The sequence below is a fragment of the Rhinoraja longicauda genome, chromosome 33, assembly GCF_053455715.1.
Source record: "Rhinoraja longicauda isolate Sanriku21f chromosome 33, sRhiLon1.1, whole genome shotgun sequence".
Classification (NCBI taxonomy): Eukaryota; Metazoa; Chordata; class Chondrichthyes; order Rajiformes; family Arhynchobatidae; genus Rhinoraja; species Rhinoraja longicauda.
Window position 1 is genome coordinate 7,915,666 of NC_135985.1, and position 14,797 is coordinate 7,930,462.

General features: G+C 38.8%; 1 protein-coding gene across 4 annotated transcripts in view; it reads right to left on the reverse strand.

Moving 5' to 3' along the window:
- The window catches only part of dmxl2 (Dmx-like 2), a 105,355-nt gene that overhangs the window by 45,383 nt on the left and 45,175 nt on the right, over positions 1-14,797 (reverse strand). For all 4 annotated transcript variants that reach the window (XM_078427225.1, XM_078427223.1, XM_078427222.1 and 1 more), the window contains exons 10-17: positions 13,914-14,120; positions 9,505-9,767; positions 7,209-7,863; positions 5,332-5,453; positions 4,365-4,454; positions 2,696-2,813; positions 2,061-2,177; positions 506-703 (exon numbers count right to left, since the gene is read on the reverse strand). In XM_078427225.1, the coding sequence (XP_078283351.1) occupies positions 506-703; positions 2,061-2,177; positions 2,696-2,813; positions 4,365-4,454; positions 5,332-5,453; positions 7,209-7,863; positions 9,505-9,767; positions 13,914-14,120 (1,770 nt within the window). The remainder of the gene's footprint in view (positions 1-505; positions 704-2,060; positions 2,178-2,695; positions 2,814-4,364; positions 4,455-5,331; positions 5,454-7,208; positions 7,864-9,504; positions 9,768-13,913; positions 14,121-14,797) is intronic.

Genomic DNA, 14,797 nt, shown 5'->3' on the forward strand with positions numbered 1-14,797 from the left:
TTCATCATCACCTCTATCACTCTCTAGTCCTGCCCTGCAATGATATACCTTACAGAAATGCCCTAGTGCATTTGTGCGTAATGCCTTGGGACTCGTGTAGGATTGAATTTTACAATGGCACTTCATCAAATCAAGTGTACGTGCCCTACCATGCACCACCCTATTAATATTACCAAACAAGCACAATTTGTTATGTTCATTGCTTCCATCTACAGCAGTGCCAACGTCAACTCTTCACCGTAGCCCACAAACAAAAGCTTTTTACTGTACCTTGGTACACGTGACAATAATAAACCAATACCATGCCAGTAACTCTGACCATTATGCAAATACATCAATTTACCCAAACCAGCACCAAGCTTCAAAGCTGCCTCCATAGGTTGCTAATGGTTGTTACAAGGATTGTAGCCTGTGTACCATTTTACCATCAGAACATATAGATGTGCAAAGACAAGAAGGTTAAATAGAGAAAAAAAAGACATCATCAAATAGAGGAAAAAGTTACCTGCAGAAGGTGTTGCTCGGATTACTTCCACTCCTTCAGGCAGGTTTAACTGTTGACTATAAACTAATTTGGAGTTAAGTATCAGTTTGCTAGCAGTCTGAAGATTTGCAACTGATGCAGAGCGTGGTAGCAAATTTGGAGATAAGCCAAAACTCTTGTCTTCTGATAAAGTCAGCAGTTTATCTGACGTGCTCACTTCTGTTGTCAGTTTTATGGAGAGAGAAAGAGAAATGCAAGAATTAATAAATGCAACTTTTAAACATTTTTACTAATCATCAGATATGGTTCCTCAACCATCCAGCATCGCTATTGTGAACTATCCTTGCTCCTGGTGCAGACACAAATAATTTGCACCCTGCCAATGCCAGTGTACCTATCCAAATGCTACTCTAGAGAACTCCCCTCAAGTCAAGGAGATTCCCCACTGGCTGGACTCCTTCCTGCTCAGCTGAGTTTGGTTAAACAACAGCCCCATTCCAATGAATGGGCAAAATCAGATTCTGGGGAAAATCCACCCCTGGAATAGGAAAAAAGCAGTTTGAACTTAACAAATAATGGGTTTCATTGCTTTGTGGTGTATGAATGTGTTCTCAGAATTCTTTAAATGTATCTTTGTATTTTTATTAAGTTCTGGAACAAACAGCATGGTCCACTACTGCAATGTAGGCCTGGTATTGTTAAATCTCTAATTTCTGGTTACTGCAGAAATTACTGCACTGCAGTGGCATTCCAAGGTTACTGTGGACACGCTTTCTGTCAACCGATTACTTGTCTGTGCAGCAAACCCTATGAACTAAACCAACCCAATCCCATCCCTGGACTGCAACAATGAACATCTGTGTACCAAGGAACTTGCGTTGAAAGCAGAAGTTTGCTAGATTAAAAATAATAATAATGGATGCTAGAAACAAGGAACCGCCAAAAGGCTGATCAGTCTGAAGAAGGGTCCTAACCAGAAATGTCACCTATCTGTGTTCTCCACTGATACTGTCTGCCCAGCTGAGTTACTCTAGTACTTTGTGTTTTTATTTGCGGATGTGATTTAGCTGAGCGAGACAAGGCATTTAAAGTACAAAATAATTGCCTATCTAATTTTAACTATATCACCCAGTGCACAGACGTTAGTAAAGCTATTGACCTACAAACAATCACAATTAATAAAGGCAAATATTACTTTTCCACAGATATACACAAAGTGCTGGAGTAACTCAGCGGGACAGGCAGCATCTCTGGGGAGAAGGAATGGGTGATGTTTCGGGTCGAGACCCTTCTTCAGAGGTCTCGACCCGAAACATCACCCATTCCTTCTCACCGGAGATGCTGCCTGTCCCGCTGAGTTACTTCAGCATTTTGTGTCTATCTTCGATTTTGAACCGGTATCTGCAGTTCTTTCCTTCACATTACTTTTCCACAATTCTTTGCCCAAGTTGGTTGCTATGTTCTGAAGTTCATTAAGCTAGTTTGGTAGGCTCTTAGTTATGCAACCTCAACGGGACAGTGCTAATTTCAAACAGAATTTTAAATCAACCCGTGTGCAATACTTTCATACACCTACCCACACGAGGCTGTTCAGACTTCAAATGAAGATGCCACATGTGCAGAACAGATTGACTCTTGTCTCGTTCTATAACCACAAGGTAGAACTTTTCAGAGAATGATGGTGCATGGTATCCTGAAATGACAGAAATGCAAACAACTCAAAAAAACAACCAATCTTCCCATTGACATAAGAGACAGACTGATAAAACTTGTGCCTAGGTATTATCTATGAAAATTCAGCACAAGAAAAGACTGAAAACAAAAGAATATTTATATTAAATCACATCACTAGAAATTATCCCCAATCGTTAGGAAGTGCTTTATCCAAATACAGGAAAAAGTATAGGAGATGAAACAGCAAATAAGACAAATGACCAGTTAATGAAACACTTCAAGGAACTCTGGCATTTTGAAAAACACGACAAGATACTTTTTGTCCAGTTAACAGGAGCGCTTTTCACACAAATATCGGCACAACAGTTCCTTGGGACTGTGCCGATGTGACAGTTTACAGTTTCTAATTAAATACTGGACAGTGATCAGAGGAAAAAGAACTCCCAAATGAAATAAAAAATAGATTGGAGTAGATTTAAGCAAAGTATTGAGTCAAAACATACCAAGTTAAAAGACCTTACAATTGACCCAGCATACCTTGTGCAGGTTGAGTAGAGGAAAATTCCTGTTCTTTATTATTTTTTTCTTCTAGTGGCTTATATCCCAGAATAAAATCTTCTTGGAATACATGAAGTAGTTGTGTGTTTGAACCACACTGAAACAGTAATATTACAGGGGTTTAGTCAAACACACCATGTTAAACATCAGCAGTTTATTTGTAAATTTGATATTTCACGTTAGGATAGTTATTCTCCAACCACTGTGAAGCCCAAGTAATGAGACCTTTGGATGGAGGTGGTCTCAGAGCTTCAGTAGGTTCCATACATGACTAGAAACCTCATACTAGAGCTTTAATTAACATTAACTTTTATTACAGGGTATTTTAGTGAAAGGAGGTATGATCTTGATGGCACATGCATGGGGGGGGGGGGGGGGGGGGGGGGGGTAAGAGGGTAATGGAGAGAGGTCACATGTCAGTTTTGTCACATAAGCTTTAAGATTTTGTGAATGGAGAGGAGGCTGGAACTTGCAGGAAGATGCTAAATTGGAATAAATGACAGTTATTAGGGAGGAGCTCGGGAGGGCACACTGGGAGCAATCTGACTTGTGGGAGTTGTTTAACGGGCAGTTGTGCGAAGTTCAGAACCTGCATGTTCCAATAGAGAGGAGGGATAAGGATGGCAAAGTAAGGGAACCTTGGATGACCAAAGAGATTGTAAATTTGGTCAAAAAGGAAAAAAGTAAGCACATGCAGCATAGGTTTACTAAGTTAATTCCCGGAATGGTGGGACTGTCGAATGTTGAAAGACTGGAGCGACTAGGCTTGTATACACTGGAATTTAGAATGAGAGGGAATCTTATTGAAACATAAGATTATTAAGGGGTTGGACACGTTAGAGGCAGGAAACATGTTCCCAATGTTGGGGGAGTCCAGACCCAGGGGCCACAGTTTAAGAATAAGGGGTAGGCAATTTAGAACAGAAATGAGGAAACTTTTTCAGTCAGAGTTGTAAATCTGTGAAATTATCTGCCTCAGAAGGCAGTGGAGGCCAGTTCTCTGAATGCTTTCAAGAGAGAACTAGATAGAGCTCTTAAGGACAGCGGAGTCAGGGGGTATGGGGAGAAGGCAGGAACGGGGTACTGATTGAGAATGATCAGCCATGATCACATTGAATGGTGGTGCTGGCTCGAAGGGCCGAATGGCCTACTCCTGCACCTATTGTCTATTGTCATGCAAAGTTTAAGTGGACAATTTTTTTCCACACAGAGAATTGCTGGAATTTGGAATGCACTGAAGAAGGGATACTGAAGACAGAGACTCTCATAGCATTTAATAATAATAATAATAATAATGCATTACATTTATATAGCGCTTTTCAAACACTCAAAGATTCTTTACAGGGATTACTAGAACATAGAGAAGAAAATAAATAGATAGATAAGTAAACGAACAGAAAAAGGAGACAGAAGGTGAGGTGACGGTCAGTGGTTGAAGGCAGTGCTGAACAGGTGAGACTTCAGTGATGTTTTGAATGTGGTGAGTGAGGAGGAGTCTCTGACGGTTAAGTATCTAGATGAGATATTAGATTATATTTACAATTAGATATTTCTCTAGCATTGGTGCCTAAGAGGGTAAATTTGAAGTTCTAACACAAACAAAAATGTAAAATTCACATCATATTTCACACCAGTCCAAATTTCTAACCTGAGCAGTTATTACATCCAGTTCAATAATGCAACCGGGACGAGCTGTTGATTGCTGGCTTACTATGTTGAATACTTCACCAACAAGTTTCTGCAAAAATGATGTAATAAAATATCAAATGCAGCAGTTACACACACAACATATACAATGCAAAAATAATGACAAAGGCCTCATTAAAAAAATTGTATATTCCTGAATTTTAAAGAAATCATATTTTCAGACCTAATTCTGTGAATAAACTACCGAGATCCTTATCCATGGTTTTGTCACATTTCTACTTTATAATGCAAGGCTTCTCCTTCCTGGCGTATAAAAACTCTGTGCACTTTAACGTTCAGTAAGTCCCATTTACCTGTAACTATTGGCCTTGGACCTTCATGGATTCTAAGGCCAACAGTATAATCTAAAATACGTTTTGATGTTTACATTTCTACATTAACACCGACCGCTATTCTCGCATCCCACACAATGCCCCCCCAGTCCAGCACTTTATCGCTGTAACCCTGGTTTTCCTCAATCTTGCCAAACCATTAGTAACCACGACTTCAGCATCTGTACACTCCACTTTGCAATCATGGCTTTCAAAAGACTTTTGGACAGAAATGTGGATAGGAAGGGTTTAGAGTGCTATGAGCCAAATGTAGGGAAATGGGACTAGCCCAGAATGCCCAATTGGTCAACAGGGACAAAGTGGGCCTCAGGGCCTATTTCCATGCCATGCAGCTCGAGGTCTTCATGATACCACATTTCCCCTCGTAAATAATTGTCAGCCCAGTTTCCTCACCTTATTTGTCTTAAAATCTACATCTTCCAAAATGTCTTAGTTCTCCCAATACCCATTTCTTTTAAATTTAAAAAAAAGATCACAAAACTAATCATATGATTAAAATTATTTAAGAAACATCTTATAATGTCAATTATGATGACATTAATTCCGCTTCTTTCAATTTCATAGTCATTAACTCACCGATATTTCTGGATCAGACAGTTCATCCAGAAGTTTCCTCGCATCAACAACAGCCTGGTAGAGTCTGAGATTCTGACCATCAGAAGCAACAAAGCAAGCACTGGCAGAGTTGCAGTATGTGCCTAAAGGTTAAAATGGAATAATAATAATTTCATTGTTATTTATGCTATTGATTGTTAAAGATTTAACAGCAAATAATGCAACTTAATATTTAGCCTGCCACTAATGGCCCCTTTTACATTAAGAGGGTGAAACAATGGGTGTTGTTAGCCTATATTGAGTAAATGTTTGCGTGAACATTTAAAGAAATTGTTCCAAATAACTAGGGAAAGGTGAAAAGTAATTTACAATTGTCTTCACACAGAACCTATTTGCAAAGATGTTGAACGTTCCTTTAAATATTATGGGTCATAAGTTATGGAAAAGACATAACTTGTACGTTCTCCCTGTGACTGCGTGGGTTTTATCCGAGATCTTTGGTTCCCTCCCACACTCCAAAGACGTACAGGTATGTGGGTTAATTAGCTTGGTGTATGTGTAAATTGTTCCTAGTGTGTGTAGAATAGTGTTAATGTGCGGGGATTGCTGGTTGGCGTGGACCTGGTGGGCTGAAGGGTCTGTTTCCCCGTTGTATCTCTAGACTACACTAAATAATACTTTAATGACCACGATTACTTTTTAATTCCCATAAAATGTAACTTCCCCAGTTGATGGGATGGGATTTCAATTGATGCTCACATCAGGTTTCTGCATTACCAGTTCAGTAACATAACAAATGCTGTTCCATTCTCATGTATTAGACAGAAACAACATTCTTGGTTGTTCAGTCATTGAACAAGTAACATTAGTTATGGCATAACACCAAGTGGTTTGATATAAATGCACAATTTCAATATTACTAATGACAACTGTTTTATTTACAAGATAAGAAATCAGTCAACAGCCAAGAAAAGTTACTGAAGTATAATCCCTTGGGCCATGTTTTTTGAGACATTGCTTTAACAAATAAGGTTAATATTAATAATTCTTGCTTACACCAATATTTGAATAATTCTTAGGTAGACACAAAATGCTGGAGTAACTCAGCGGGTCAGGCAGCATCTCGGGAGAGAAGGAATGGGTGACGTTTCGGGTCGAGACACTTCTTCAGAGTGATGAATAATTCTTTGTCCATTTATACTACATGGACACATTGAGACCAGATGATACCGTGGGGATGCCCACACTATCCTTTAGTCCTTAAGTTCCAGAATAGAATCCAGTCTTAAGTCACAAAAGCTAGCTTTACACAAAATATTCTTGGATATCACAACCCCATTTCCTTTGGATACAAATCCACAACATAACACTTGTCGCATGAATTTTACAAGCACACCTGGCTTGGAATATTTATAATGTGGGAATATTATGTACATTATAGTGACATATCCTGAAGGAATATTCAGATTTTGTTGCTTTGATTTTGATGGCTACAACCTTTGTGTTTTCTCGAAAAGATAGAAGTCTCTAGAAGTCTATTGGATCTTGATGCAAGATATTCTCTATAATATCCAGATGTTTGTTAACTAAAAAGTTTACATACCCAACTTCAAGAAAATGCAGTTACAAACTGACATTATCCTGATGCATACAGTCAGTGAGGGAAAGTAATGCCCAAAGGGTCGACGAGTAAAATGTTCTAAAAGGGCTTTGGGATCTAATTTTACAACAGATTTTCTGTTTCACCAAGAATTAATGAACTTATTAAAAGATTCAATTAATTTTTGACTAATGTGCCACAAACAACTACTTTGATTATATAGAAACAATGAACCACTGGTGCTGGTTTACAAATTATATACTTGACCTACATCAAAATTAGTGTGAACCAAACTTACCAAGGCAGTAGCTCGGGATCAATGTTGGAAGCCAGGCCACATTTGAAAAGGCTGAAGTGTGCAGGGAATTGATACGTGCCAACTCTGAAACACCCCCAGAATACGATAATGGTCCTATTGGGTCCATACGCCATAGAATCAGTTCGCTGTAGATGGCATTAGGATCGTGAAATGTTCGTGTGGCAGCATTTTTAACCTGTTGCATTCTTGGGCCTTTTAAGGATTTCACAGGTTCTACCTTAACCTTTTCTTCAGCAACGTCAGTTTCGGGAGTCTTGAGAGCATTGTGATGTGAAGAAGTCAACAACAAGGGCAGCACTGAATGGCAAGCCAAATCATTTAGGTGGAAACGATGGCCACAATATCTGAACTTGTGAGACACAATCAGAACCGTGCTAAAGGCTGATTCTTCAGCAAAAGTTACTGCCCATTGATTTAGCGATCCATCAATGTGTTTTGAAATCATCATAACTGATGGAATGACAATATTTATTTTTGAAACATTCACACAATGGGTCAATCCATTAATTTTCTGATCATTATCGGGTTGGTGTTTAGCATTTGTGGCAGTGCATGCATACATCATTATATTTCTGCTGAGCGAGTTGGCATCACCAGTCGGAAAAGCAACAGGAATCCGTGATGAAAATGCAACCTAAAATTCAAAAAGAATTAGATATTTTTCCTACTTCAACAGAATTTGAAAATGTGCCTGCCTACAAAAAGCAACTATTTACAATAAACCTCCTAACATAATAAAAGCATTAAGAGGTGAACACAGGACCCAAAAGGGAACCAAACTGACAAGAAGAGTTAGTGGCTCTGAGCAAAACATTCGTAAAATGGTCAGAAGATGATTTCTAAAGCAGCAAATTTTATGTTTAGTTTTGACATCTAAATGAGGAAATTACTTTGCTCAGCAGACATTTATGTCTGCAGCTGACATTATCTCAGTTTGAAAAACTTTATGAATTAATACGCAGAAATAGGTGTTCATTGTCCACAAGATTGCTAAAGTAAGATTTATATGATTCAATTTATATAAAAAATAAATATATTCTTACACCATGGAACCAAATAAGAAATTATAACTTCTCCTGACCATAGGATTCAACATTTATAGAGCTTACCTCTATAATTTGAAAGCTGCAACTGAAAGTCATAAGTTTAAAATAAAGTTTAGTAGAACTCTGCCCGAGGACAAAAGAAAACAATGACTTGGCACCCAATACTATCCTATCATCATTATGCACAACAGATTCACATTTTATGGGCATGTAGAGTTATAGTCAGAGTCAAACAGCATGGAAATCGGCCGCTCAGCCCAACTCATCCATGCCGACCAAGATGCCTCGTCTTAGTTAGTCCCATTTGCTCGTGTTTGTCCCATATCTCTCAAAAAGCTTTCCTATCCATGTACATATCCAAATGCCCTATAAATGATATTGTACCTTCAACTACTTCCTCTGGCAGCTCATTCCATATACGTAGCACCATCTGCATGAATATGTTGCCCCTCAGGTTCCTATTAAACCTTTCCCACCTCGTGTTAAACTTGTGCTCTCTAGTTTTTGATTCCCCTACGCTGGGGAAAAAAATCTGTCCATTTACCCCACCTATTCCCTTCATGATTTTATATACCTCTATAACATTAGATAAAACTTCACACATTCAAGCACTTGTTTTGAACTTTCTGAAGGAACTAATGCAGAGCATTATTTAGAAATCAGGAACAAATGATGCAGTTATCCGGGCCTAATAAGTTGCACGTTACCAAATGTGGGAAAGAGATAATCTTTTGGAATTAGACTGATCACCTCAGAACTTATATTTTGATGCAGGTTTGAAAAATAGTAACATTAAATAAATTTTATCGGCTGAGAAAGAAGGTGGAAAGATAAAACGATGAAGAGATGGACTCATTCATAAACTTTCCAATTAAAATCGGGCCAATGATAACAGTAAGGCCCAGACCTTTCTGGAACGAGCTATCTTTTGAGATATTTCCACTCAGGATATGTAATTATTATAGTGCAAAAAATATTAGAAATCAATTTAAGTGAAAGTTTCCACAAGTTCCAAAACCAAACATTGACTATACTAGACAGCAGAGAATTTGCTTGTTCATAATAAATCATTACATGTTTTAATGCGTATAGATACCAAACTCACTGCCAAATTTGATTACATTTCCAAGCAGTATCATCAAAGTTCATTTGAACACATTGTTTGTTTTTTTAACCTAGATTACTTCTATTTAATATATAAAACACAAATTAAGGTCTTTTGACTGTACCTGGACTTGTCTAAATATTCCAGGATGGTACTCATCCAAATACTTCACATGCCACACCAAAAATGAACCATCTATAGGATGGATTGTAAACAGCATATCAGCATTCTTGTTCCACTCAGTTTGCAGCGCTTCAATATTTTGATCAAATAAAATGGTGGGCAGTGGAACTCCAGCATCAGACAGTGAAGATACTTTGTTTCTCCCATCTTGTTCAGCCTCTTCAGATTCATACTCTGATCCCTTCTCTGAAGTCTCTTCTGGTTCTGTGACAAAATTGAGATAAACCAGTTTTAACGCAGAGAGTACAGGATTTCAAATAAGCTCGGTGCAATTTTCAATAAACATTTATGTGCTGTTTCGATCTCCAATGTGTTCCACAATCTGTGAGACATTGTACCTTTAGAAAGGAGATGAGGAGAAATGTCCAGGCAGAGGGTGGTGAATCTGAGGAATTCATTGCCACAGACAGCTGTGGAGGCCAAGTCATTTGGTACTTTTAAGACAAAGATTGACAGATTCTTGATTAGCAAGGGCACTAAGGTTATGGGGAGAAGACAGGTGAATGGTGTTGTGAGAGAGATAGGTCAGCCATGATTGAATGGCAGTGTAGACTCGATGGGCCGAATGGCCTAACTCTGCTCCTAGACTTATGAACTTATGAATTAGAGGAATTTTAATACTGCTCTAAAATCTGGAATTACTGCTGTAAAAAAGAATAAACTTTGTCAATACAATAAAAATGTAAATATTTTCATTGATTCCATTTATTTTTAACTACATCCAACATGTACAAAGCGAGTGATTGTTATTTGAGAGTCAAAATAGTTTAAAGCACACTTCTGCTGTGAATTGCCAAATTGCTATAATGATAGTCATCCATCAGAAGTATGCAGAGCAGGCAGATTACCATGTCAACTGTGTGGAAGATGTGATTTTACATCAATGCAGACACACGAGTTCTATTTCAAGTTCATGCACCACTTGTCACTCTGCATGGATGAATACATATTAAGCGACATGCAAGACTCCAACCGCTGCTGTTTAATGGAATGATCAACTATTTACTGGTTGATTGCTAGTTGACTTCTACTGATTGATGCTTCAATTCTATGTGTTTTGACCTTTTTGTCATTATGTAAAGATGAATTATTCTACAAGGAAAATTATGTGAAAATAATGAAGGACAGTCAAGGCCTGCATAAACCATTCACGGGTTTGGATATAATCATAATCATACTTTATTAGCCAAGTATGTTTTGCAACACACGAGGAATTTGATTTGCCATACAGTCATACCAATAAAAAGCAACAATACACATAAAATACATTTTAACATAAACATTCACCACAGTGACTCCTCCACATTCCTCACTGTGATGGAAGGTGAAAAAAGTTCAATCGCTTCCCTTCTTTGTTCTCCCGCGGTTGGGAGCCTCGAGCCTTCCACTGACGCGATGATCTTGGCTCCCGTAGTCGGCGGTCAGGTCCTCTGTGTCGGGCTAATTAAGCTCCTGCATCGCAGCTCCTGCATCGCAGCTCCTGCATCGCAGCTCCCCCGCGCCGGGCGATCGGACCCCGGGTCGGGGCTGGTCAAACCTTCTGCGACTTTGGAGCTTCCTGACATTAGTCTCTATCCGAGACTGCGAGCTCCTCGATGTTGAAATCCGCAGGCAAGGGATTGCAAGCTCCGATGGCAAGTCCATGGCCTTGCGGTGGGGCTCAAAGTCAGCCTCGAGCAAGGCCGCCAGCTCCATAATGTTAGGCCGCAGAGCGACCAGAGATACGATCCAGAAAACAATCGCATCTCCGGCAAGGCAAGAGATTGAAAAAAGGTTTTCCCCGACCCTGCATATATTTTGGAATATATTCTGCATATATTTTGGAATACTGCATTACATGTGTAAATAGAGGATGTGCAAAGAAAACAATCTACTCGATGAAGGAGGAGGAGAGGAAGAGGAAGGCACTCCAAGCCATAACTGCCTAATGTGATCAGTGAACAAATGCCCTATTCTGTCTCAATGAAGAAATACTGAAATTTATCAAGGAGCTTCACTGAAATCTGAACCACTGGTGCACCCACAGTAGCCGTAGAATATGACCCTTCAGGATTGAAGACCCAGGAGGTCATGCATGCTACTGACCAAACGCATAAATTTCATGCCAACTCTGCCACAATCTACAAGTCAAACATTTGGTGGCTATTATTTGTATGGCACAGGAATTTGCAACTTGAGCAATCAGACTTCAGCAATGTTCCACAAGTTAGTTCACTAGCACACAAACTGAGTTCACCACCACTTTCATGCTGCATGGGATAGATTCCATGCTCTGAAATGAACTTACACTGCTTGATATGGAGGATACACCTACGGGCTGGCCTCTCAACACCAAGCATTTAGTTTGACATACCTCCCACTGTTTTTTGTAGACTACTCATTGGGGCTGGCCACAGTGCAACCTGTGTGACCTTACTCTCTGCAACATTAGCATTCAGATTAGCTTTGCCTCTGCCATAGCTGTGAAGCTTCATTTCCATAGTCTCATCAGCTCCATCTTCATAATATATCTGAAATTACATGCCGTGCCTATCTGATTATAGGTTGTGTGTGAATCAAGCCACTGTGCCTACATTCTTTGGCCAGGCAGCAGTTCCTGGCAGTCTGAAAGGAGAAAGAGATAAGGAATGGGGTGAGAAGTGCACGCTCCTGATGTAGATATATCAGAAAAGTCTGTGAAAGAAGGTAAAGTAGGATGCGAGTTGGAGAATTTGCTGCAATTATCTTGAATGGCTGCAGCAGTAGATGCAACAGAATCAGCAATGTACATCAAAATCATAGTAAAAATGATTTTTTTATGGCATGCTTGGCATCTTCTGCTACACATAACATGCTGGCTTTGATATGTTTGGATATTAGGGAGGAGGTCCTTAATCAGCGAGTGTTGCAAAATAGGTTGCATGGCTTGGATGGTTGGTTAGATTGCTGGCTGTGCTGTGATATTCGTAACAGGAGTTTGCAATAGTGGTTTAAGTGAGAGAGAGCTGAGCAAAGCATATGTACAGATCCCGATTGACAAAGACAGTCGGAAGATGATTGATAGGCATGGTGAACTGAATTGTTTTTAAGGTTTGTGATGCAGTTCAGAGACGGCATTTGAAGATGTAGGTTCTGTCTTTAATCACTTATATTAAGCATCTTCAAACACAGCATTCAGATTAATGGAACTTAAATCCAGCCATTTACTCCCAGGGCTTCTGCAGATCTAGGATATCTTTTCTACATTTCCATTACTCCACCAAGACTTAATATTGCGTTCAAAACATTAAATTTTCTAATTTCAAGCAATAAGTTTGAAAAGAGTGTGTTCAATATTATTTATAAGATTGTTTGCCTCCCCACTAACATTTTAGCTCTTCTACTGAAAACTCCATGTATTCAGTTTGATCATTGAACCATGCAGGGCAAGAATATTGAACATCCAGCTCCAGACCTCAGAAGGCAGTGGAGGCCAATTCTCTGAATGCATTCAAGAGAGAGCTAGATAGAGCTCTTAAGGATAGCAGAGTCAGGGGGTATGGGGAGAAGGCAGGAACGGGGTACTGATTGAGAATGATCAGCCATGATCACATTGAATGGCGGTGCTGGCTCGAAGGGCCGAATGGCCTCCTCCTGCATCTATTGTCTATTGACCTGGAGCATCAAAGCAAAAGATGCTCGTGATTGTTGCAATACAAGCTTGGCCAAACTACTGCCATGGAATATGGGATGAAAGCATTAAGAATCACTCAGAACTCTCAGGATCACTATGTTACCTGGCCCATAAAATGAATGATAGATTAATAACCAGCTAAGTTTAAGCTATGCCTTATGTGGCAATACAGAGCCACTTTATTGATGATTACTTCTGACCAAATAACATTGCAAAAGCAAGCAATAATAATTGTGAAAGGACTGGGAGCAACTTTAACCAATCGATAGAAATTATGTAGTTTACAAAAAAATAAAACGTTTTCAATTCTTGTTCACATAATTAAAAAAGTGCCCCTTTCGTTCCCTCTTTAATGATGTATTTTAATTAACCACAAGATTCCTTTCTTAAACATATTTGATTTGCATGATTCCTTTGAAATGTTCTGGTAAGAACCAAGTTTGGAGATTTTGTAACAGCAACATTAAGACAACCAAATCCAAATCAGCATGGCCATTGAGCATTGGTTGTGTGGCCCATACCCATAAAGGTCTCCCTTGGTGGGCAATTTTCTGGACAGAAACAAAACAAAATTAAGGCCAATGCCTTATCCAACATCATCAAATGCCATATCTATACATTTCTTAAAAATAACAAATCCTACTAGAGATCAAATTATGCTACAATGTACAACACAACTTACTACTTGCTCTGCTCACCAGAATCTAGTTTCAATCTCAATCCATTCTGACTGGCAATGTCGAACTCATCCTCCATCTGTTGATCTGTGAGTTTCCTTAGATGCTCCATGAAAATTTCAATAGAGGATGTAAAATGGAGCTCTTTGTTGTTCAGCCAATGAACGACAAAATTTCCACCACCTTCTTCGATGTTGAAAGCTGTTCCAGCTAGTGCTGGTGGAATATCTGTGCATAACAACTGAAATATTAGCTTCCTCAAGGGTAACATCAAACTGAGAAATATATTCATCTCCATCTAAATTGCGTTTTGCATTCAATCAAACTGAAGCATTAAGTCAACGGAACAATGGAGAATGTTTTGAACGCAGCTGCATTTTGCTTCAGTTTGGTTTAAGCAAAATGCTTTCAAAATATTTTCAAATTTAAAATATTTTCTTAATAAAAAGGCTGGAGAAATAAAAGAGCATTTATATGTGGTGTATTTCAATTAACCTCAAAGTTCCTTTCTTGAAGATATTTATTTCATAGCTCGATAAAACATGCACAGTTCCTTTGCAATTTTATGGGTAAGAACTAGAAAATCTTGTCTTGAGGAGTTTCTCTACCCCTCTCCACCCACCCACCCACCCTCCCACGAGTATTACATGATTTTTTTTTTATGGACACATAAATGCTTAATTGCCACAATCGCATATCTAAAATATGCCACAAGTTCAAAGCCCAACTGAATTTACAGCCATTTACTAGGTTTCCACCAAACCTTGAGAGAATTCACGAAAACAACCACAGATTTCAGAACTGAATTCTTTAGAATATAAATATTTTTTCCTCAATTGTCACATCAGTAATTTCCAAAAGTAAAATCAGAAATTTCAGCTCAGTAAAAAAAAATATTACTTGAA